We start from the raw sequence: 23,923 nt of genomic DNA on the forward strand, positions 1-23,923 counted from the left end.
TCACGTCCACGCCACGCTCAGCACAGGGAGGGTCTGTCTGGTTCCCACTCTCAGGGCTGTCAGGGTTAAAAACAAACACGTATCCAGTCTCATAAAGCCAAAGCAGTCGTCCCATAACCACGGCTCGTCCTCTCGTCTCGTTGTTTCTGCATCACGCACCTCTGAGGGCGAGGCTATGCAAAAACATCCACCCACCGTTAAATGCTGCGACTCTTCCTCTCCTCTTCGTCCTCATTCGTCCGTGGACACCGGTAAAGCAATAGAAATGTCTGTGTGTGTGGCTCTGACTGTAACCTGCTTTTTTTGCTCTGTACTCATGTATTTGTTTAAGAAAACGATGAAAATCTTTGTGATGCTCTAAACATGACGTGGCGTGTGCTTGGCTCTCAGCCTGAGGGGCGTGGTTTATCATTTCTCTTCTTTCTGTGCGTTTCCTGCTCGCTCCCTAACCACTGTGCACTCTGACCTTTGGCTAAACCACATTATCAAGTCCTGTCAGCTCAAAGGAAAGAGTTAAAAATGTTTTTTTGTTGTTAATCTTTGATTTTCCATCCCTGGTTTTTGTTGCACTAACTCAGCGTTTTTGGCTTTCTCCTCTTTGTTTCCTCCTGATGAACTTTCACTGACTGAACATGTAACTGTTGCCTTTAATCCTCAGTTGTAACAGCATCGATTTCAGAAGTTTTATAATCTTTACATATGACAGACCTGCACAGGGACACAGTTGGCTCAGGTGAGAGCGCGTTGGGGGGATCCTGTTAACGCTGATTAGGGAAAAAAATGACATACTGTACCTTTAAATCCACCCTGAATCAAACCAAACACAGCGAGCAGCCATGTTTAAAAAATGTGGACTTTTTTTGGTCAAACATGGAGTTTTGAGAAGGAGGAATGTACAAACACAGATCAGACTCTTCCTGATGATTGGGTTCAGAGGGAGAGGGAAACCATGAAGCACTGAGAGATTAAAAAGCTTTGTCTGGAGTCAGAGGTCTGCTGTGTACTGCTGGGGTCATCATTTGTATTTTATTTTTCTAATAAAACAAACATTGGCTCAACGCGCTGGTTCTTGACTTTTCTTTACCCACAGAAACTTTCAGAGGAAGAGTTTAAAAAGTGTTATGGTGTGTTCAGGTAGGGGAGAACGTACGGCTGTGAATGCTAACCCAGCTAATGGCTAAAGATCAAACACGCCTCCAGAAAAGACTAAAAATTATTTTCTTAATTTAAAAATGTACAGTTTTCAAAAAACAGTCAGTTCCTCCATGGCCGTCTGGAGCTGCCTCATCAGACCCTGGGCCTAAAACATAAAACCCTGCCCCCAACAAGCCTCCAGAGGGCCGGCCAATCAGAGAACAGGGGGTTTTTGGAGGGAGAAGCCTTAAAGAGACAGCAGCCAGAGTGAAAAGTTTCAGACAGAAGTGTTTCTGAAACACCAGTTTGAGAATAAACTGATCTGTAGGTCTGCCCCTCAGGGTTCAGGCCTGGGTGATCTGGATCAGGCCCAGGTGATCTGGATCAGGCCAGGGTGATCTGGATCAGGCCAGGGTGATCTGGATCAGGCCCAGGTGATCTGGATCAGGCCCAGGTGATCTGGATCAGACCAGGGTGATCTGGATCAGGCCCAGGTGATCTGGATCAGGCCCAGGTGATCTGGATCAGGCCTCTGATCAAAGAGAAACAAAGAGGGCTTGGTCTCCAGTCAGGTGGAGGCTGTTACTGCACCAAAAAGGAACTAAAGGAGCAGGAAGAGGTTTGGGCTGCTTCGCATGGATCCAGGTCCCAACAAGTCCCAACTAATTCTGTCAGTGAAACGGCTGACGTTAGGAAACAGAAACCTTTGTCTGCGACTGTTGGCTGCTTCAAACCAGGATTCAAACCAGTTCAAACCAGGATTCAAACCAGGATTTAAACCTGAAACAATGTTAAAGTGAATGAACGTGAGTCTGAAATCTTTCTTTAATGAAACGTGAAATAAATTCAGGATGATCAGAAAATATAATCTGAGGGACTCACACAGAAACATGAGGCAGCAGAAGGTGACGAACACACAGATCAGATTTATAAATAAGGAGGACGGTCGTCACAAACGGAGAACATCCTCACACACACACTGACAAACTGACACACACTGATCCATCCTGAGGCCAAACCAGCGTTTGTTTGGGTCTATCAGGAAAACACAGGATTTATCAGACAAATAACAACACAAACAAAAGGTCACGTCAGAGTTCACGGTGCAAACAAAAAGAGTTCAAACACATGTCGTCAAAAAGCTCAGTGTAACCTGAGCCTGTGTTCAGTGCAAGGCAGAAATATTCAGTCATTTCTGTTTGTTCTGTAAAATCTGAGCCAAAGATAAATAAATAAATAAATAAATATTTAGTGGATAGATAAAAAAGAATCATCCTTTATTAGAGTTCATTCTCTCCCCACATGCTCCGATGAGACCACCCAGCCACAGGCTTCAGAGAAAGACGACAGATTCATCAGGTCCTCCACAAATATCATGCACACAACTCTCACAGATGGAAACATCTAATCTAATCTAATCTAATCTAATCTAATCTAATCTAATAATCCAGAATAACACACAGCACTTACTGAGTCAAACAACAGCGTACGAAGCCCTGACCCCACGCTCTCTGGTGTAAGGCAAAGAGAGATTCAGCTTCAGTTAAACCACGTCACCGTGGAGCTGTGTGGTCAGGACATGATGAGACCCTCACTCTGTCTCAGTAAACCTCCCCGAGACGTGAACCCAAAGCTGGAACCAGAAGGTCTCACAGGCCTGGGTTGTGGATCAGAGGACGTTCTCAGAGGCCTGGGTTGTGGATCAGAGGACGGTCTCAGAGGTCTGGGTTGTGGATCAGTCTCAGAGGCCTGGGTTGTGGATCAGAGGGGGACGGTCTCAGAGGCCTGGGTTGTGGATCAGAGGGGGACGGTCTCAGAGGCCTGGGTTGTGGATCAGAGGGGGACGGTCTCAGAGGCCTGGGTTGTGGATCAGAGGGGGACGGTTTCTGTTGGTGCATGTTGGGCTCTGTGGGGCTGTTCTGCTGTAAACTAAGTCCTGTGCTGACCCCTGACCTCCAACCACAGAGTCCGGGGACGGCGTCTGTTCAGCAGGTGATGCTCGGCCTCTGGTCAGCGTCACTGAGCGCTGCAGAGGCTCATGGGGGTCTGAGCACAGCCGGGCTCACAGACCTCGGTCCCCTCAGGGTCTCAGTAGAAGCGTTTACGCCGGCTCTCGCTCCAGTGACTGTAAACCACCAGGCCGATGACGATGAGGAAGATGCAGCCCAGCATGGAGAAGAGCACGGTGAAGAAAATGGCCAACCCGCTCATCCCTTCGTCAGCGTCTCCCACTGGAAGACAGGCGAGGGTTACACACAGCGGGACAGTCACGTGTTTTTACACCAACGTGTGTTTGAGTTTCTTACATCTCAGCAGCTCAAAGTTATCCACACTGGGAACGGTTACCTCCTCCTCCTCCTCCTCCTCCTCCTGTTTACTCCTCAACACCGTCAGCTGGTACAGCTTCAGCGAAATGATGTCATGGTTGTCTACAAAGTCACAATCACAACAGTCTGATCAATGTGGTGCAGGAACACGCAGGAACACGCAGAAACATGCAGGAACATGCAGGAACATGCAGGAACACACAGGAACACACAGAAACACGCAGAAACACGCAGAAACACACAGAAACACGCAGAAACACACAGAAACACGCAGAAACACGCAGGAACACACAGAAACATGGAGAAACACGCAGAAACATGCAGAAACACACAGAAACACGCAGAAACACGCAGAAACACACAGAAACACACAGAAACATACAGAAACACACAGAAACACGCAGAAACACGCAGAAACACACAGAAACACGCAGAAACATGCAGGAACACGCAGAAACACACAGAAACACGCAGAAACACGCAGAAACACACAGGAACACGCAGGAACACACAGGAACATGCAGAAACACGCAGAAACACGCAGGAACACACAGAAACACGCAGGAACACACAGAAACACGCAGAAACACACAGGAACACGCAGGAACACACAGGAACATGCAGAAACACGCAGAAACATGCAGAAACACACAGGAACACGTTACATGTACATGTCAGGAGTGGAGACGCTGCGGTCGGTCTGAACACGTCATGACCTCCTCTGACCCCAGCGTCTCCGTTAGCTCTGTCAGTGTAAAACACTGTTTCTCAGTCCTGGTCCTGGGACCCCCTGCTCTGCATGTTTTAGATGTTACCCCTCTGCAGCACACCTGATTCAAATGATCAGCTCGTTATCAGGCTGGAGCAGAGCTTGATGACGAGCTGATCATTTGAATCAGGTGTGCTGTAGAGGGGTAACATCTAAAACATGCAGGGCAGGGGGTCCCCAGGACCAGGACTGAGAAACACTGGTGTAAACAGTCTGAGGATGACACGAGGAGTTAAAGGAGAGGTGGTGACATCTAGTGGTGAGGATGAAGACTGCAATCAACTGACCACAGCAAACCCATGATGAAGGCAACGCACATAAAAAGGAGGGATGAGCCCTGGACCACCATACAGGTCTAAACACAGGATGTAAGGAAGGTAGGATGGTAGGATGGTAGGATGGTAGGATGTAAGGATAGTAGGATGGTAGGATGGTAGGATGTAAGGATAGTAGGATGGTAGGATGGTAGGATGTAAGGATGTAAGGATGGTAGGATGTAAGAATGGTAGGATGGTAGGATGGTAGGATGTAAGGATGTAAGGATGGTAGGATGTAAGGATGGTAGGATGGTAGGATGTAAGGATGTAAGGATGGTAGGATGTAAGGATGTAAGGATGGTAGGATGTTAGGATGGTAGGATGGTAGGATGGTAGGATGTAAGGATGGTAGGATGTAAGGATGGTAGGATGGTAGGATGGTAGGATGTAAGGATGTAAGGATGGTAGGATGTAAGGATGGTAGGATGGTAGGATGTAAGGATGTAAGGATGGTAGGATGTAAGGATGGTAGGATGGTAGGATGTAAGGATGTAAGGATGGTAGGATGTAAGGATGTAAGGATGGTAGGATGTTAGGATGGTAGGATGGTAGGATGGTAGGATGTAAGGATGGTAGGATGTAAGGATGGTAGGATGTAAGGATGGTAGGATGTTAGGAAGGTAGTATGTAAGGATGGTAGGATGTAAGGATGGTAGGATGTAAGGATGGTAGGATGTAAGGATGGTAGGATGTAAGGATGTAAGGATGGTAGGATGTAAGGATGGTAGGATGGTAGGATGTAAGGATGGTAGGATGGTAGGATGTAAGGATGGTAGGATGTAAGGATGTAAGGATGGTAGGATGTAAGGATGGTAGGATGGTAGGATGTAAGGATGGTAGGATGGTAGGATGTAAGGATGTAAGGATGGTAGGATGTAAGGATGGTAGGATTTAAGGATGTAAGGATGGTAGGATGTAAGGATGGTAGGATGGTAGGATGTAAGGATGGTAGGATGGTAGGATGTAAGGATGGTAGGATGTAAGGATGTAAGGATGGTAGGATGTAAGGATGGTAGGATGTGAGCGGTCACAGATATAAACCAATCAGCTGTTTACCTGAGAGGTCACCTGTCAGGGCCGTAGCTCCGAAGTAGAACCCTTTGGGGAGCCTGACTCCAGGGATGTCCAGACAGTCCCTCCACTCGTGCTGTCCGTCGATGTCGATCATCACCTAGAGGCAGGAGCAGGAGCAGGAGCAGAGAGCAGGAGCAGGAGCAGGAGCAGGAGCAGAGAGCAGAGAGCAGGAGCAGAGAGCAGGAGCAGGAGCAGAGAGCAGAGAGCAGAGAGCAGGAGCAGAGAGCAGGAGCAGGAGCAGAGAGCAGAGAGCAGGAGCAGAGAGCAGGAGCAGGAGCAGAGAGCAGAGAGCAGGAGCAGGAGCAGAGAGCAGGAGCAGAGAGCAGGAGCAGAGAGCAGGAGCAGAGAGCAGGAGCAGGAGCAGGAGCAGAGAGCAGGAGCAGAGAGCAGGAGCAGGAGCAGGAACAGGAACAGAGAGCAGGAGCAGAGAGCAGAGAGCAGAGAGCAGGAGCAGGAGCAGGAGCAGAGAGCAGGAGCAGAGAGCAGGAGCAGGAGCAGAGAGCAGAGATCAGGAACAGAGAGCAGGAGCAGGAGCAGAGAGCAGAGAGCAGGAGCAGGAGCAGAGAGCAGGAGCAGAGAGCAGGAGCAGAGAGCAGGAGCAGAGAGCAGGAGCAGGAGCAGGAACAGAGAGCAGAGAGCAGAGAGCAGAGAGCAGAGAGCAGGAGCAGGAGCAGGAGCAGAGAGCAGGAGCAGAGAGCAGGAGCAGGAGCAGGAGCAGGAGCAGAGAGCAGGAGCAGAGAGCAGGAGCAGGAGCAGGAGCAGAGAGCAGGAGCAGGAGCAGGAGCAGAGAGGCAGGAGCAGAGAGCAGGAGCAGGAGCAGGAGCAGGAGCAGGAGCAGAGAGCAGGAGCAGGAGCAGAGAGCAGGAGCAGAGAGCAGGAGCAGAGAGCAGGAGCAGGAGCAGGAGCAGAGAGCAGGAGCAGGAGTAGGAGCAGGAGCAGAGAGCAGAGATCAGGAACAGAGAGCAGGAGCAGGAGCAGGAGCAGGAGCAGAGAGCAGAGAGCAGGAGCAGGAGCAGGAGCAGAGAGCAGGAGCAGGAACAGGAGCAGGAACAGAGAGCAGGAGCAGGAGCAGAGAGCAGGAGCAGGAACAGGAGCAGGAGCAGGAACAGGAGCAGGAGCAGGAGCAGAGAGCAGAGATCAGGAACAGAGAGCAGGAGCAGGAGCAGGAACAGGAACAGAGATCAGGAACAGGAGCAGAGAGCAGGAGCAGAGAGCAGGAGCAGGAGCAGGAGCAGGAGCAGAGAGCAGGAGCAGGAGCAGAGAGCAGGAACAGGAGCAGAGAGCAGGAGCAGAGAGCAGGAGCAGAGAGCAGGAGCAGGAGCAGGAACAGGAGCAGAGAGCAGGAGCAGGAGCAGAGAGCAGAGAGCAGGAGCAGGAGCAGGAACAGGAGCAGGAGCAGGAGCAGGAGCAGGAGCAGGAGCAGAGAGCAGGAGCAGAGAGCAGGAGCAGGAGCAGAGAGCAGAGAGCAGAGAGCAGGAGCAGAGAGCAGGAGCAGGAGCAGAGAGCAGAGAGCAGAGAGCAGGAGCAGGAGCAGGAGCAGAGAGCAGGAGCAGAGAGCAGGAGCAGGAGCAGGAGCAGGAGCAGAGAGCAGGAGCAGAGAGCAGGAGCAGGAGCAGGAGCAGAGAGCAGGAGCAGGAGCAGAGAGCAGGAGCAGAGAGCAGGAGCAGGAGCAGGAGCAGAGAGCAGGAGCAGGAGCAGGAGCAGAGAGCAGGAGCAGAGAGCAGGAGCAGGAGCAGGAGCAGGAGCAGGAGCAGAGAGCAGGAGCAGGAGCAGAGAGCAGGAGCAGAGAGCAGGAGCAGAGAGCAGGAGCAGGAGCAGGAGCAGGAGCAGAGAGCAGGAGCAGGAGTAGGAGCAGGAGCAGAGAGCAGAGATCAGGAACAGAGAGCAGGAGCAGGAGCAGGAGCAGGAGCAGAGAGCAGAGAGCAGGAGCAGGAGCAGGAGCAGAGAGCAGGAGCAGGAACAGGAGCAGGAACAGAGAGCAGGAGCAGGAGCAGAGAGCAGGAGCAGGAACAGGAGCAGGAGCAGGAACAGGAGCAGGAGCAGGAGCAGAGAGCAGAGATCAGGAACAGAGAGCAGGAGCAGGAGCAGGAACAGGAACAGAGATCAGGAACAGGAGCAGAGAGCAGGAGCAGAGAGCAGGAGCAGGAGCAGGAGCAGGAGCAGAGAGCAGGAGCAGGAGCAGAGAGCAGGAACAGGAGCAGAGAGCAGGAGCAGAGAGCAGGAGCAGAGAGCAGGAGCAGGAGCAGGAACAGGAGCAGAGAGCAGGAGCAGGAGCAGAGAGCAGAGAGCAGGAGCAGGAGCAGGAACAGGAGCAGGAGCAGGAGCAGGAGCAGGAGCAGGAGCAGAGAGCAGGAGCAGAGAGCAGGAGCAGGAGCAGAGAGCAGAGAGCAGAGAGCAGGAGCAGAGAGCAGGAGCAGGAGCAGAGAGCAGAGAGCAGGAGCAGAGAGCAGGAGCAGGAGCAGAGAGCAGAGAGCAGGAGCAGGAGCAGGAGCAGGAGCAGGAGCAGAGAGCAGGAGCAGAGAGCAGGAGCAGAGAGCAGAGAGCAGAGAGCAGAGAGCAGGAACAGGAGCAGGAGCAGAGAGCAGGAGCAGAGAGCAGAGAGCAGAGAGCAGGAACAGGAGCAGAGAGCAGGAGCAGGAGCAGGAGCAGGAGCAGAGATCAGGAGCAGGAGCAGAGAGCAGAGAGCAGAGAGCAGAGAGCAGGAGCAGAGATCAGGTGACTGTAGGAGAGTCAGACCCTGAGCTCACCTGGTGAAAACCTGTAGCTGCTCCTGATCCTGTCTGTGTTTTCTCAACTCACTGAACTCAGACGGTTAAACCATCATCAGCTGACTACACACACCCACGTTAATGTGCTTAAACTCCTGAGAGGGAAATTTAACAACTTTTGAGATTTATCTGCCTGAAACACACCTCATGGATAACCTCCACATGTTCACATCAGCAGGGGGTTCACTTTTTATTCATACATTCATTTGTTATCAGAGCGTGCGTCTCACCGTGAGCCTTCGCCGGATGTATCGAATGAAGAGGAAGGTGTCGTGTTTGAGGTTGCGCACCATGGCGTTGCAGCCGCCGAGCTCCGTGGGCCGACCGTCGCGCTCGTGGTCGTAGCTGACGGTGCCGTTGCCGACCATGGCCAGGATGAAGGGGAAGATCCTCTTGTGGTCACAGAGAGAAAGGAGAGGGGAAGGCGTCAATATGAGCCTCATAATGAGAGGGTGGGACCCAGAGGTGCTGGTGTCAGTGACGTAAAAACAGAAAAAAGCTTTTTCTTCACTGTGGGTCTCTGAAATTTCTGATCATGTCCTGAATCTTTGATGGACTTGAGGTTTAGATGGACGTGAATCCTTTAGTTTCATTCCAAAGAAAATGATAATATGTGTTACTCTGGTTAACATGTACAGTTAAAGTTTGTTAGTGAGGCTAACATGAACGCATGCTCAGTGATCAGGGCGAGGAGTCAGTCCACATCAGGGTTAAGAGTTTTAAAATACGCTTACCTGTGTGCGAGGAGTGTATCTTTTCTTCTGCGCCTGTCTCCAAACGGTTGCACAAGAAAGAAAGCCACAAAACAGCCCTTTACATCAAACTGTCCTCTCACGTTCCTTTATCTCCAACAGGTGGTGCTGCTCCTGCTTACCTCCAGCTGTTTCTCCTCGTTGGGATACGTGTCCACAAACACGCCCAGGCCGGTGAAGTTGTCCATGTTTCCAAACACAGGCCCTGGGACAGGCAGAGACCGTGAGGTCTTTGAATCCAGTGGCAACAAGACCGATGACACAAGACGGTTTAATACACCCAGTGTTTACCTTTCTGCATGCGCTCCTTGGTGTACCAAATGGCCAGCCCATCACCGTTCAGGTTCTTCTTCCCTTGCCCATGGATCTTAAAGTGGACCTGCATCTCCCAGTCCTGCAGATGGCAGGGCTGGAAAAGTCCACGATACAGAGGACAGAGTGACTCCAACTGGGCTGAAGGTTGCTTGTTTAAAGATTAAGCTCTGTGCAGAAACTCCAGAGCTCTACAGCTGACATCTCTAAGTGAATCTATTTGTCATGGTGGGAAAATGTGCCTTACAAACATCCAGAGTTAAGAAAAATCACATTAGAGGAGGTTAGGGTTAGACAAGACGAGAAATAAACAAAGCGAACGTTCACATGTTAAATAATGTTTCAGTTCATAAACTCCATCATAAGTTTAAAAGGAAAACTTTACTCACAATGCGGCTCCACACTGCCCCCTGCCTGCTCTGCATGTCAGGTGTGAGGCGCACCTGGTCAGTGGTTACCATGGAATCCCCCATCAGCTCCCAGTGGGAGGAGCCAAAGGATCCCACACCTGGGTACACAAACAGCACCATTATTATTATTATTGTTATCATTATTATTATTGTTAACATAGTGAGCAAAGCTGACAGAGCACAGAGGCACAGCTCTGCCTTCAGAAAAACAAAGAGAAAACGTGTGAGGCAGAAAAACTCACAGAGTAACCCTGTGGCACATTTAACCTGATATATTTATATTACCGAGGATCAGAAAGATGACAGACCTGCTGTGGAAGAGGACGTTACAGCGGTAGATTTAGTAAAACATGGGTGAAGAAAAACAAACCCTGAAAGGCTGAAATCTGCCCGTAATTTGGCCGGAAACATCATCTTTCCAGAAACATCTGCCCCTCTCCCTGAGTGTCTAACGGACCCGGAGCGTTACCTTGGTAGGGCTTGGACAGGGAAAACTCCCGCTTCAAAAACTCCTCCATTTCATGTTCATCCTCCGCTAAACACCGGCTGGCGCTGACAATAAGAAAAGCTAGGGTCCAGTGTAATTTTAAAATCATTATTTTCCGTCTGAAAGGTGTTTTATTCTCCCTGAAATGACACTTCCTGCTCACAGCGGCCATTGCAGGACAGAATCGATCCAGCAGGAACGTTTGCTTTCCTCTGATTGGTCCATATTCTGCGTAGCTCGCCACCATTGGTCTAATTGACTGTCAATCAAAAACCACGCTCTTAATTGGATGATTGTTCTGAGACTGCAGCTGTGACAGAGGTTTAGAGGAACTGAAACAGAAACATGAAGAGAGGCTCAATAAATTTAAATGTAGAGCAGAGGATGAAATTTTTTTTTAAATAAATTTGTTTGTATGTTTTATTACACTTTATTTATGTAGTTTACCTGGTTGGAACAAGCTTTATACCTTAAAACATCTCCTGTATATTTCCATGGGGCACTTTTCTCTGTTTAATTAAATTTAATTCATTAGCTACCATACATTAAAAATCTAATGTTTAAAGGGTCAAGTTTTACTTTTTTAACATGACAGAAACAGGTTTTTATACATTTTTCTTCTGTGAGGGCAATTTTCCCCTTTTTACTGGCAGAAACGGTCTTTCTCACGTTGAAAGAGTTTATTTTTATTTCCATGGGGCAGATTTCCCTGTTTCCGTCAAACCAATGAGTGTGGACGGTTACGCCGTGGCCACGCCCCTCGCCCAGCCCTCGCCCCGCCCCTCTCCGCTTCGCCTCTTTCCACCGGTGCAGTCTGTGTCAGGGGGATGGAGCAGGGAGGCAGGCATGGATCCCAGTGAGGAGAAACCAGCCCAAACTGTGGACATTTACCGGGACACATGGGTTCGCTTCCTGGGTACGTACCCTCTGTACCCTCTGTACCCTCTGTACCCTCTGTACCCTCTGCTCCTGTTTCCTGCTGTTTTTATCGTCAACATTTGAACAGTTGTGGAAACACTGCAGCGGGTTTGACCCTGGAAATGTATGCTAGTTCGCTGAAGGTTAGCATAGCTGGCTAACCCTGTCTGTGAAACGTCTATTTATAGCAAACCGGGCTGTTAAAGGTCGTTTTGCTGCTTCAGGACGTAATGTATGTGGTACGGGAGCCGATAAGGTCAGTGTTAGCGCTTTGTGTTCGGAGCCTGTGAGCTGTGAACGGCGGGTTTGGCTCTGAGCTGGAGCTGGAGCTGGAGCTGGAGCTCAGGGTGTCTCAGAGGTAGTTGTTGAGCAAGTTGAGGCAGTGACTCACAAACACAAACACAGAGAAACGCCCGGAGGCATGACGGGACTCAGACACAGTCTCTGCAGCGGATTGGACTTCCTGTTTGTGTTTGAAGATAATCTGAGATCAGAAACTCTCCGTGAAATCTGACAGATTAAATCTGTGAGCTCAGAGGACATGAGGAGGAGGAGGAGGAGGAGGAGGATGAAGGGCAGTGACTGCTGCATTCACCTGGGGGAAGGTGTTATTCATGGAGACAGGAGGGAACATGTTGAGTCTCTGTTTACACACTTTGTTTCTCAGAATCAGTTTATTCACACAGTTACAGATTAATCATCCAGTTTACAGACAGCAGCTTAATTTCTCTTGTTTCTTTGGGATATCGACTTAACCCAACATGATCTGGTTTAACCTTCCTCACTAACACACAGAGAGCCATGACATGATCCGACCTGTTTCAGTGATCAGTCTGTTTCTGCTTTCTGGATCAGAGTTTACCAAGTGGTTTTCAGCCTGACCCCCCAGACTAACAGTTTCTGTGACCCAGACCCCCGCCCCTGTTGTCCTGGATCAGTTTGGTTTTAACAGAGAATCGAAGACTCTCTGTTTGCAGGGGCTTGTCTCAAATTTAGCCCCAAGTTATGTTGATATTCAGCATAAATAATAAATAAAATATACATTAGGGAGTAGTCACAAGTGTTCAGTGTGATTGGCTTTAATTATGATAATAATCCCGTTCCCAGTCAGTTTTTCTTTAATAATAAATAAAATATACATTAGGGAGTAGTCACAAGTGTTTAGTGTGATTGGCTTTAATTATGATAATAATCCCGTTCCCAGTCAGTTTTTCTTTCTGGTTTACCACGTTAGAAAACAGAACTCTCAGGCTGATCCTCACTGGTATCAGGTCGGATCAGCTCAAACCAAAGTCCAGGTTTCTCTGTCAGAAACAGGACTTAAACGTCAGATTGATGCAGCTCTTTGTAAGTCGGCATTCAGGAATCTGACACTCTAGGAGCCTCCTCCACTGTTGCCATGCTACAAAGCTGTGTTTTGCTTTTTAAAATCTGTCTGCGTTGCACCAACTAGTGATGTCACAGGTTGAGTATAAATTGTGTTAATCTGGATCTTTAATGACTTCAGTTTAACAGCGCCCCCTGCAGTCTCACGCTGTCATTGCTTTAACACCGATCACCTCCGAACACTCGGCACGTTAGGGACTGATGTTCAACATTTTGACTCAGAAACAGCAGAACGTCTCCACAACGACATGGAGCACAAACAGATTCATGTTTCCAACACTAACACAGAAACTAGCTGTTTGTTTGTTTGTTTGTTTGTTTGTTTGTTTGTCTGTTTGTTTGTTTGTTTGTTTGTCTGTTTGTCGTCCCTCAGGTCACTGTTTGAATCTGCTGTTGGTGAATTATTCAGAAACTTTGCTGTAAACCAAACACTCGACGTCTGAAGCCTCTGTGCCACGTGTGTGTGTGTGTGTGTGTGTGTGTGTGTGTGTGTGTGTGTGTGTACGCTCCTCCTTTATCTCCTCTGTCCTCAGCACCTGGTGAACACTTGGTCTGTTACACACACAGGAAGACACACACACACTCACTCACACACACACACACACACACACACACACACACACACACACACACACACACACACACACACACACACACACACACACACACACACACACACACACAGGGATTGGATGACGGAGTGTAATCTGAGGCCTTTCTCACAGGTCACTGTTCAGCTCCAGCCTGAGTTGACGTGTTTGATTAACAACTTGGAGCCTTGAAGATAATCTCGTCTCTTCTCGTCGTCATGTTTGATTTTAACCGTCTCCTCTCTGATCTCCTCCTTCGTCTAACGTCTCTGATCTCCTCCTTGGTTCATCCTCTCTGACCTCCTCCTTCATTCATGGTCTCTGATCTCCTCCTTCGTCTCTGATCTCCTCCTCTGTTGGAGCTCTGGGTCTGCTGTCGGTCTCTCTGTTTCAGGATTTTCTTTTTCAGCCTTTCTAAACGTCAGTGTTTGGACTTTGGATTCAAACTGCCTCCACACGTCAGTACTGACAGAGTTATACCTGTGTCCTGTGGTGTGATGTCACATCCTGTTAGGGTGTAGCAGAAGTGTGAGGGGCATGGTGTGTTATGCCACTTCCTGTTCTCCACGCGCTGCTGTCTCTCTGTCAGCAGCTCGTCAGGTATCACAGTCAGTGAACCACCTGCCCTGACCTTATGATCTGCAGGAGTCTCGTGTCTCTGCAGGTTCAGGTCGTGTTGAGTAAAATAAGTTTATAACCACGGATTTGATGAAAAGGATCAGACTTTTACAGATCCACTGAAGGCGCTGAAAGACGGTCAGAAAAACCCAACAGAGCTGTTGTGTGACTTCCTGTTTCTCTGAAACTACGGAAACATGAGTCACTCCTGCTCCTCTGACTGAAAGCTGCTGTCAGTGAAAAGGAAAACTCTGTAAAGTGACGACACGCAGGTCCAAACATGGCGGTCAGAGCGCCCTATCATACTGCCCGCTCCATGAGCAGGGCTGGTTTTACTCTCTGAACGTCAGAGCTCATATCATTGTACACTGAGAGGAGGCGTCAGAGCTGAAGTCTGTTTTTCTGCCCGCAGGTTACGCCAACGAGGTGGGCGAAGCGTTTCGTGCTCTGGTGCCCGTGAGCGTGGTGTGGGGCAGCTACGCTGTGGCCACGGCGTACGTCACCGCTGATGCTGTGGACAAAGGGAAGAAAGCTGCTGAGGTGAGACGTGAATGTTTGTGTGTTGGGTCTGAATTTAGTGATTACGTAAGAAAAACATCAGATGAAGAAAAGCAGGTCAGCCTCATTTGATTTCTGATGCTACAGGGATTAAAAGCTTTAGCTAACGGGACACACGATGCGTTCAGGGACAACAGGAAGCTCAGTGAAAAGAAACAGAGAGAGACGTGGAGCTGTGTTTGATCTGACTCCTTGAATTAATACAGGAGAAAAACTGTCATTTCTGGGGTATGAAGGAGTTCACTGACTGTCACTGAGCTGGGTCTGCCCTCAGATCCTCATCTGATCCTCATCTGATCAACATCTGATCCTTACCTAATCCTCATCTGTCCCTCATCTGTCCCTCATCTGATCCTCATCTGATCCTTACCTAATCCTCATCTGTCCCTCATCTGTCCCTCATCTGATCCTCATCTGATCCTCATCTGTCCCTCATCTGTCCCTCATAAGATCCTCATCTGTCCCTCATCTGATCCTCATCTGATCCTCATCTGTCCCTCATCTGATCCTCATCTGATCCTCATCTGTCCCTCATCTGATCCTCATCTGATCCTCATCTGTCCCTCATCTGATCCTTTTCTGAACCTCATCTGATGCTCATCTGTCCCTCATCTGATCCTCATCTGATCCTCATCTGTCCCTCATCTGATCCTCATCTGATCCTCATCTGATCCTCATTTGATCCTTATCTGATCCTCATCTGATCCTCATCTGTCCCTCATCTGATCCTCATCTGATCCTCATCTGTCCCTCATCTGATCCTCATCTGATCCTCATCTGTCCCTCATCTGATCCTCATCTGTCCCTCATCTGATCCTCATCTGATCCTCATCGTCCCTCATCTGATCCTCATCTGATCCTCATCTGATCCTCATCTGTCCCTCATCTGATCCTCATCTGATCCTCATCTGTCCCTCATCTGATCCTTTTCTGAACCTCATCTGATGCTCATCTGTCCCTCATCTGATCCTCATCTGATCCTCATCTGTCCCTCATCTGATCCTCATGTAATCCTCATGTGTCCCTCATCTGACTCTCATCTGATCCTCATCTGTCCCTCATCTGATCCTCATTTGTCCCTCATCTGATCCTCATCTGTCCCTCATCTGATCCTCATTTGTCCCTCATCTGATCCTTATCTGATCCTCATTTGTCCCTCATCTGATCCTTATCTGATCCTCATCTGATCCTCATCTGATTCTCATTTGTCCCTTATCTGATCCTCATCTGATCCTCATCTGTCCCTCATCTGATCCTCATCTAATCCTCATCGTCCCTCATCTGATTCTCATCTGATCTTCATCTGATCCTCATCTGTCCCTCATCTGATCCTTTTCTGAACCTCATCTGATCCTCATCTGTCCCTCATCTGATCCTCATCTGATCCTCATCTGATCCTCATCTGATCCTTATCTGATCCTTTTCTGATCCTCATCTGTCCCTCATCTGTCCCTCATCTGTCCCTCATCTGATCCTCATCTGATCCTCATCTGTCCCTCATCTGATCATCATCTGTCCCTCATCTGATCCTCATCTGATCCTCATCTGTCCCTCATCTGATCCTTTTCTGAACCTCATCTGATGCTCATCTGTCCCTCATCTGATCCTCATCTGTCCCTCATCTGATCCTCATGTGATCCTCATGTGTCCCTCATCTGACTCTCATCTGTCCCTCATCTGATCCTCATTTGTCCCTCATCTGATACTCATCTGTCCCTCATTGGATCCTCATTTGTCCCTCATCTGATCCTTATCTGATCCTCATTTGTCCCTCATCTGATCCTTATCTGATCCTCATCTGATCCTCATTTGATCCGTATCTGATTCTCATCTGATCCTCATCTGATTCTCATTTGTCCCTCATCTGATCCTCATCTGATCCTCATCTGTCCCTCATCTGATCATCATCTGTCCCTCATCTGATCCTCATCTGATCCTCATCTGTCCCTCATCTGATCCTTTTCTGAACCTCATCTGATGCTCATCTGTCCCTCATCTGATCCTCATCTGTCCCTCATCTGATCCTCATCTGTCCCTCATCTGATCCTCATCTGATCCTCATCTGATCCTTATCTGATCCTTTTCTGATCCTCATCTGTCCCTCATCTGTCCCTCATCTGTCCCTCATCTGATCCTCATCTGATCCTCATCCGTCCCTCATCTGATCCTCATCTGATCCTCATCTGTCCTTCATCTGATCCTTTTCTGAACCTCATCTGATCCTCATCTGATCCTCATCTGATCCTCATCTGTCCCTCATCTGTCCCTCATCTGATCCTCATCTGATCCTCATCTGTCCCTCATCTGTCCCTCATCTGATCCTCATCTGTCCCTCATCTGATCCTCATGTGATCATCATCTGTCCCTCATCTGTCCCTCAGGCCCATGGGGACAACCCTGGGAGGACGACGCGGGTGGCGGTGGCTGTCGTGGACACGTTTGTGTGGCAGGCCCTGGCGTCTGTGATCATCCCGGGCTTCACCATTAACCGTGTGTGCGCCGCGTCGCTGTACCTGCTGGGGAAAGGCACCAAGCTGCCGCTGCCTGTGCGTAAGTGGACCACAACGGCTATCGGCCTCTCCACCATCCCCTTCATCATCACTCCCATCGACAGGTGAGTGCAGGTGATTGGTCCGTTTGATCACATGGTGCTTCAAACTTTAATCACAAAGACCAGTTCTTAGACTGTGTTATACCATTTTACAAACTGTTTTATCTGCCATCAGTCCAATATCTACATTAATGCCCACTGTTTAAGAATAAACCCATTTTTATTCCACTTTAAGACTTTATTTTGTCAGGTTTACCTGACACCTCAAACTGACGTTCCTCAGTTCAGTAAAGTATCAGAGTGCTGGAAAAGCTTATTACGCAGAAAATATAACGTATGAACATAAACAAACATTTAAAAACAGGATAATTAATTAAAATCCTACAATAAATTAGAGAAAATTTAATGTTGGGGACTTGTGCTCAACAGTTTTTGATTTTTCTGAGTGAAGTTTCAAACTGTGAAGGGTCTGAGCAGTTCTCATATTTTACATTTTCATTCCATTTAACACTAAATAATCATAACGTTTGACTTTTCACGCGACTTTAAGGAGTTTTAATCACGGCAGCAGCAGGAAGTTAGAAGTAGTTCAGCTACAGTGAGCCAGAAGGGACAAAATATCATCTGTTAAAGGAAGAATTCAGGGGTTTTAAATCGAACAGTGAGAGCCCAGGTTTGAGTTCAGACAGCGTGTGGAGCGAGCAGGTTACAGGAGTTTAAAGCACTGGATGTTTGAGTCTCTGATCGTAAACTGGTTTTATTCTGTTGTTTTGTCACAAACATGATCAGCTGATCTCCAACTGATCTCCAGCTGATCTCCAGCTGATCTCCAGCTGATCTCCAGCTGATCTCCAGCTGATCATCAGCTGATCTCCAGCTGATCTCCAGCTGATCTCCAGCTGTGGTTAACCCTCTCTCCTCCTCGTACTCAGCAGCTGCTCGTAGATCCAGAAATGGTCCTCTCTCTGTCCAACAGCATGTTTCCTCCTCTGCTCCTCTCAGGTCGGTGGATTACCTCCTGGACTCCAGCCTCAGGAGGATCTACAACAGCCAGGAGGAGGAGGAGAAGCACAAATAAGGAGCAGAGACAAAGGGCCTCCTCCCTGGTCGACCAGCCCAGTCTGAGTGGACCGTGACGACTCACCAACGCTGTGACGCTCCACGGGAACCTGGGGACGATCTCAGAGTGTGACTCTACTGTTAGCAAACATAGATTTAATAAAAGGGTTTAATGATGAAAGGGAAACTCCTGTTTCCTGAGGAGTGTTAGCCTCAGGGAGCGACACAGGAAGTGACCACGAGCTCCACACGGGTCAGAAAAATGTAAACATGTTTGTCTTTACCTGTTTGTTCAGGATCCAGCGTGCTGTAATTACTCCTCCTTAACCGTCAGTGGTTCAGTAACCTTAAAGCCAATCTGTCCTTTTCAGCAGTTACTCACCAGAACGTCTCTCACCGTTTAGTTTTTGACCCAGATTTCTGTTACAGATGTTTGATGAGATGAACTTTTCCTCTGTTCGACTCGACCTTCTGGTTTACCGTGGCGCTGAGCGTCTGTCGCTCTGCGGTCACAGCGTTCGTTTACTTCTTTATGGTTTACAGTAACATTTCGTCAGTTTGCCTCACCTCAACATTTTCTGTAATCCCAGCTTTGATCTGTGCTCTGAAAATGCTAAACATAGAAATATTCAGAGTTTTCCCCTGAATGGAGGAAAGCTTAAACATTGTCACCTCCAGCTGAACCCTCGGTTTCTGAAACCAAGCTGAAAGTTTGTTGAATTTAAACACGTCTTCCTTATTGTTGTAGAAAAGTAAATTGTGTAGTTTAATGTAACACCTATGCAGGAAAAGGGATTTTTAAAAATGCACATCTGTATATTTATATTATTCCTGGAGCCATGTGACGTACTGTACTATGCTGAACTATGCAAGGGAAGCAGGTTAGAGCTGAAAACTAAAGGGATCACTCAGAGTGTGTCAGACTGAGTCCAAACGCTGTGATGTCATGATGGCGTGGCCTGAGTCTGAGCGCGCTCAGAGATAAAGAGGCTCTCTCTCCTCTCTGACGCCAGTTTTCATGTCTGTATTTACACATGAACCACTTCAGCTCATGTTTGTCTGTGTTTGCTGTGAAGGACGTCGTTCACTGTCACGCTGGGAGATCAGGAGAGCACCAACGAGTTTTTACGCCATGAAAACTGACCTTTGACCTTTGACCTTTGACCTTTTCTTCATCACTTTTTCCACTGATGCGAACACACCGGGTCGATCTCTGGAGCTGGAGTGAATCAGGCTGAGGCTGAACTGAAACCACCTCCTGCTCACAAATACAGAAATGAAATGGACTGTTACATGTTAGCGCTGTTGTGTTGCATTGTTAACTGGTAACTCACCAGTAGGTGGCAGTAATTCTCCTAAGACTGAGTGAAACAGAAAACTGATGAAGAAATTAGTGTTAACAGCTGTTTTTAAAAATGGCTTCCTTTGCTGGCGCCAGCACGCTCTGATTGGACCTGACGTGCTGTGTGAAAAAAGAGCAAAATCTGCTGTTTGTCATTTCCTGTTTGTGAGCATTACTGCCCCCCTGCTGTGTGGAGTGGTACTACAACACAACAACGCTGCAAGCTGTGGTTAGATTAACACGGGAGTCTGGTTTTTCTTCAGCCGTCAGAGAGCAGCTCTCACAGGTGACTTCAGTTTATCGACCTGTAAACGTCCATTTAACAAATTATTATTATTATTATTATTATTATTATTATTATTATTATTATTATGAACTGTTTTCAAACCGAAGTGAGGAATCTCCCTGAATCAGTTCAGCATCAGGTCATTTACACACAGTTAAGTTGGTGGTTTAGTTAACAGCTTTTTTTTTATTGAGGAGGTGAAGCAGCCAAAGCTGGAGTCTAAAGTTTCTTGGTTGTAAAATAATAATGACTGATTTATTCTGTATGTTCAGGCCCTGAGCTCTTTCTAATGTGAAACAAACACAATAAATGTCCTGTGTCACTGGTTTGTCAGAAAAAGTTGATCCTGTGAACAGAAACACTTTGGTGCAACCTTAAAACAAATCTTTATATTAAATTTGAACATTTCATCCAGCAAAGAGGAGCCTGCTTATTTTTACTGTAGTTCACTGTGAATATCAGAGACAGGTTTACTTTATAAACAGTTTTCAGGCTGTGGCAGCATGCTGGCTGCTCGCTGCTGGCTGCTGGCTGCTCGCTGCTCGTTATCAGTCACAGTTTCAGCCTTTCTGTAGGCCCTGAAATAAAACCGTTGGGTTTGTTTGTTCGTCAGGTAAAGATGATTTTTCTAACGGTGAAAAGTCTCAGAGGAAGCTCCAGCGTGTTCATGGTGTGTGTCTGAAACACTGGAGGTCAAACCTGCTCATCTGCAGAGAAATAAACGGTAAAACCTGCTCCTCTGACTGTTTCACTGACACCAAACACACCGACATAAACTCTGCTCCAGTCGGATAAACGCCGTGTAAAGATGGTTTCCTCCATGAGGAGAGCTGAGAGCTTTCACCTCCTTCACACAGCAGAGGAGTGACTGAGGAGTGAATGAGGAGGTGAGCCAATGAAAAGGAGGTGCTCTGACAGAGAGGAGGGCCACAGCTGATGTGAATCCTGTTGATGAAGCGAGCAGATAAAAAGGCCAAAAGGCCGGAGCGCCATCAGAGGACGCCATGTTTGTTCTTCTGTTCCTGACTCTTCTGACCACAGCAGCTGCTCAGTCCGGTACGGAGTAAAAACCCTCAGCTGTCCGACCCGATTCGACCCGTTTCCTCTGCCATAACTCCGTATCTCACACCCTCAGGACTAACGGGCTTTGATCAGGACCAGTGGATGATCCGCAGTGATGATCCACAGCGGGAGGTCACAGATGATCGATCGTTGGCGGTGGAGGGCGTTTGGCCCGGCGGGCCTCTGGGAGCAGCTGAGGTGGTGACGGCGGGGAACCAGAACCCACAGAGCACAGCAGAACCAGAGGCTGTGGAGGACCAGGGTGAGGATGTGGGTCTACTGTGGATCCAGAGAGTTTTCACTGAGTTTATTTGGTGTTTCTGCTTTTCCTCCTCAGACCCGGGGACGGTGGAGGACTCGGCCGTGTTTAAGGTCGTCCTGGTCGTAGCCGTCCTGTTGGTGTCTGCGGCCGGGTTCGTGAGCTTGGCCTATTATTACTGTGTGTGGAGGGGGGGCAGGATCCACTACCAGCCTCAGAAGGAGGGCCATGCCTGAATAAAATGAACCTGGAGTAAAATCTTTGTCCAGAGTCTTTAATTTTTCTCTTGGTGTAAAGAACGAGTTGTTCTGTGGTCACAGCGTGAAGAAGTCTCAGCTTTTATCCCTGACATTTATCCACTGTGAAAGTATCAGATCAATGATCTGTTTCTTTTAGTGGTTTCTCTAACAAACCTCCTCAGCCCATCGTCGCAGACTGATGACATCACAGACTGATGACATCACAGCTCACCTGTCCCTCAGGTGTCTCTAATGATCAGTATTCTGCAGGGTTACGGGCTGTGTGAACATCAGCAAACTCTGCTTCAGACCAAGGAACATGTTCTCCACTAGGGGGCGCTGTGGGGGAAACATGTCAGGATGGTTTTATGGCAGGATCAGGATCAGGATCAGGATCTGGGTTTGATCAGGACTGGTTTCAGATTCAGATCAGTTTGACTTCAAACATATTTTATTAGAGCCAAGTGTTTCTGAATGATTGATGCACATTTTGTGTTTTTTTGCTCCATGTTTCATCTTTAATCCCGTCTTGTTTCTTCTGATGAGTTTTTGAACTCTCACATTTCTCGTCCTGATGAATCTGTTCATGTAAAGTCGTCAGCTGAAGAGTTTTTGAGTTTCTGCTGAGCGTTCAGATCTTTATCCTCAGACCAGCAGCCTGAGCTCAGTCCACACAGGAAACGTACACGTTGTTTAAAACCTGATGAACTGACTTTGGACGTGAGGCCGAGGAGAAACCATCTGCTGAAAACAAATCTTCATGGCCTGCAGTGACCACTAGAGGTCAGCACTGACACAGTGTTAGAGCAGCTCCAGCAGAGAACAGGAAGTACCTTTTCCACAGAAACTCTGACATCAGCTCAGGTAAACTCCTCATGGCTGAAACCTAAATCTGATTGGTCGGTGGATTTCCTCAGTGATGCTCATGACTTTGGGGTTATAGGACTCTGACCCGGGGTAACTCTGACCTGGTGTAACTCTGACCCGGGGTAACTCTGACCCGGGGTAACTCTGACCTGGTGTAACTCTGACCCGGGGTAACTCTGACCCGGGGTGACTGTGACCTGAGGTAACTCTCAGGATCCGTCGTCGTCCTCTCAGACCGCGTGGTTAACGTGTTTTAAGCCGACTCAGCTGACCTGTGAAGTGTCTCTGCCTGCTCGTTGTGTGAACGACCTTAAGCTGCGTCAGGCTAACGAGCCTGAGGGTGTCTGTGTTTCCTGAGCCCTGAATAAAATCTGAGTCAATCAGCAGAGATGATCCAGGTTTTTAACAGAAATAAAAAAGGACGTGTGTGTTTCTTCGTAACCTCCAGCCCAAACGTCAACAAACGCTCCTTCTGCTGCGTGAACTCCAGTTTATGTCGCTGTGCGCTGCCTTTGGCCAACATGTCCTCCCTCTGTAGGAGTTAATCTTGGTCAGAGTTATAGCAGGTTTGTCAGGAAGGCTGTTGGCCAAAGCGCCGCTCTGCTCCGAGAAGAGAGTAATGTTTTAATTCAGTGTCAAACAAGCGGCTGAGATCAGATCCACAAACATTCAGGAGTCGCCCTGAGCAGAGTCAGGTGGCCTCAGGAGCTGCGGAGACAAAACGCTGATGAAGTGGATTAATCTCCGTCCTGGTGATGGATGGGCCTGATCACAGGGGGCGCTGTGAGACACAGCTCTGTTCATCTGTCACTCAGAGAGAGCGCCGCGTCCCTCCATGATGTATGCTCCTCGCCGCGTCCCTCCATGATGTATGCTCCTCGCCGCGTCCCTCCATGATGTATGCTCCTCGCCGCGTCCCTCCATGATCTGTGCTCCTCGGCGCGTCCCTCCATGATGTGTGCTCCTCGCCCTGTCCCTCCATGATGTGTGCTCCTCGCCCTGTCCCTCCATGATGTGTGCTCCTCGCCTGGCATTCCTGTCTCTGTCTGTCTGTGTCTCTGTCTGTCTGTATATCGGTCTGTCCGTGTTTCTGTCTGTCCTTGTCTCTGTCTGTCTCTGTCTGTCTCTGTCTGTGTCTCTGTCTGTCTGTGTCTCTGTCTGTGTCTCTGTCTGTGTCTCTGTCTGTCCTTGTATCTGTCTGTGTCTCTGTCTGTCTGTGTCTCTGTCTGTCTCTGTCTGTGTCTCTGTCTGTGTCTCTGTCTGTCTGTGTCTCTGTCTGTCTCTGTCTGTCTCTGTCTGTGTCTCTGTCTGTGTCTCTGTCTGTGTCTCTGTCTGTCCTTGTATCTGTCTGTGTCTCTGTCTGTGTCTCTGTCTGTCTGTGTCTCTGTCTGTGTCTCTGTCTGTCTGTGTCTCTGTCTGTCTGTGTCTCTGTCTGTCTGTGTCTCTGTCTGTCTGTGTCTCTGTCTGTGTCTCTGTCTGTCTGTGTCTCTGTCTGTCTCTGTCTGTCTCTGTCTGTCTCTGTCTGTGTCTCTGTCTGTCTGTGTCTCTGTCTGTCTCTGTCTGTCTCTGTCTGTCTCTGTCTGTCTCTGTCTGTGTCTCTGTCTGTCTGTGTCTCTGTCTGTCTCTGTCTGTCTCTGTCTGTTTCTCTGTCTGTGTCTCTGTCTGTGTCTCTGTCTGTCCTTGTATCTGTCTGTGTCTCTGTCTGTGTATCTGTCTGTGTCTCTGTCTGTGTCTCTGTCTGTCCTTGTATCTGTCTGTGTCTCTGTCTGTGCCTCTGTCTGTCTGTGTCTGTCTCTGTCTGTCTGTGTCTGTGTCTCTGTCTGTCTGTATATCTGTCT

The 23,923-nt window shown here is 48.5% G+C and overlaps 2 protein-coding genes across 2 annotated transcripts; one reads left to right on the forward strand and one right to left on the reverse strand.

Annotated features, from left to right (window-relative positions):
* Nucleotides 1–1,952: 1,952 nt before the first annotated feature.
* On the reverse strand, nt 1,953–10,612 carry lman2la (lectin, mannose-binding 2-like a). The gene is made up of 9 exons (XM_074691092.1): nt 10,333–10,612; nt 9,843–9,961; nt 9,433–9,550; nt 9,264–9,346; nt 9,124–9,156; nt 8,620–8,781; nt 5,604–5,718; nt 3,441–3,563; nt 1,953–3,365 (listed from the first exon to the last, which is right to left on the reverse strand). The coding sequence occupies exons 1-9, from the start codon at nt 10,595–10,597 to the stop codon at nt 3,223–3,225; spliced, it is 1,161 nt and encodes a 386-aa protein (XP_074547193.1). The 5' UTR covers nt 10,598–10,612; the 3' UTR covers nt 1,953–3,222.
* A 525-nt stretch (nt 10,613–11,137) lies between these two features.
* mtfp1 (mitochondrial fission process 1) lies at nt 11,138–21,252 on the forward strand. Its single transcript, XM_074691164.1, has 6 exons — nt 11,138–11,266; nt 14,275–14,402; nt 16,802–17,034; nt 17,974–20,714; nt 20,794–20,982; nt 21,058–21,252. The coding sequence occupies exons 1-4, from the start codon at nt 11,197–11,199 to the stop codon at nt 18,047–18,049; spliced, it is 507 nt and encodes a 168-aa protein (XP_074547265.1). The 5' UTR covers nt 11,138–11,196; the 3' UTR covers nt 18,050–20,714; nt 20,794–20,982; nt 21,058–21,252.
* The last annotated feature ends 2,671 nt before the right edge of the window (nt 21,253–23,923 follow it).

This window comes from Halichoeres trimaculatus, unplaced genomic scaffold (genome assembly GCF_033239565.1).
Source record: "Halichoeres trimaculatus isolate MK-OKI-2021-1 unplaced genomic scaffold, fHalTri1.1 fHalTri1_scaffold_16, whole genome shotgun sequence".
Lineage (NCBI taxonomy): Eukaryota > Metazoa > Chordata > Actinopteri > Labriformes > Labridae > Halichoeres > Halichoeres trimaculatus.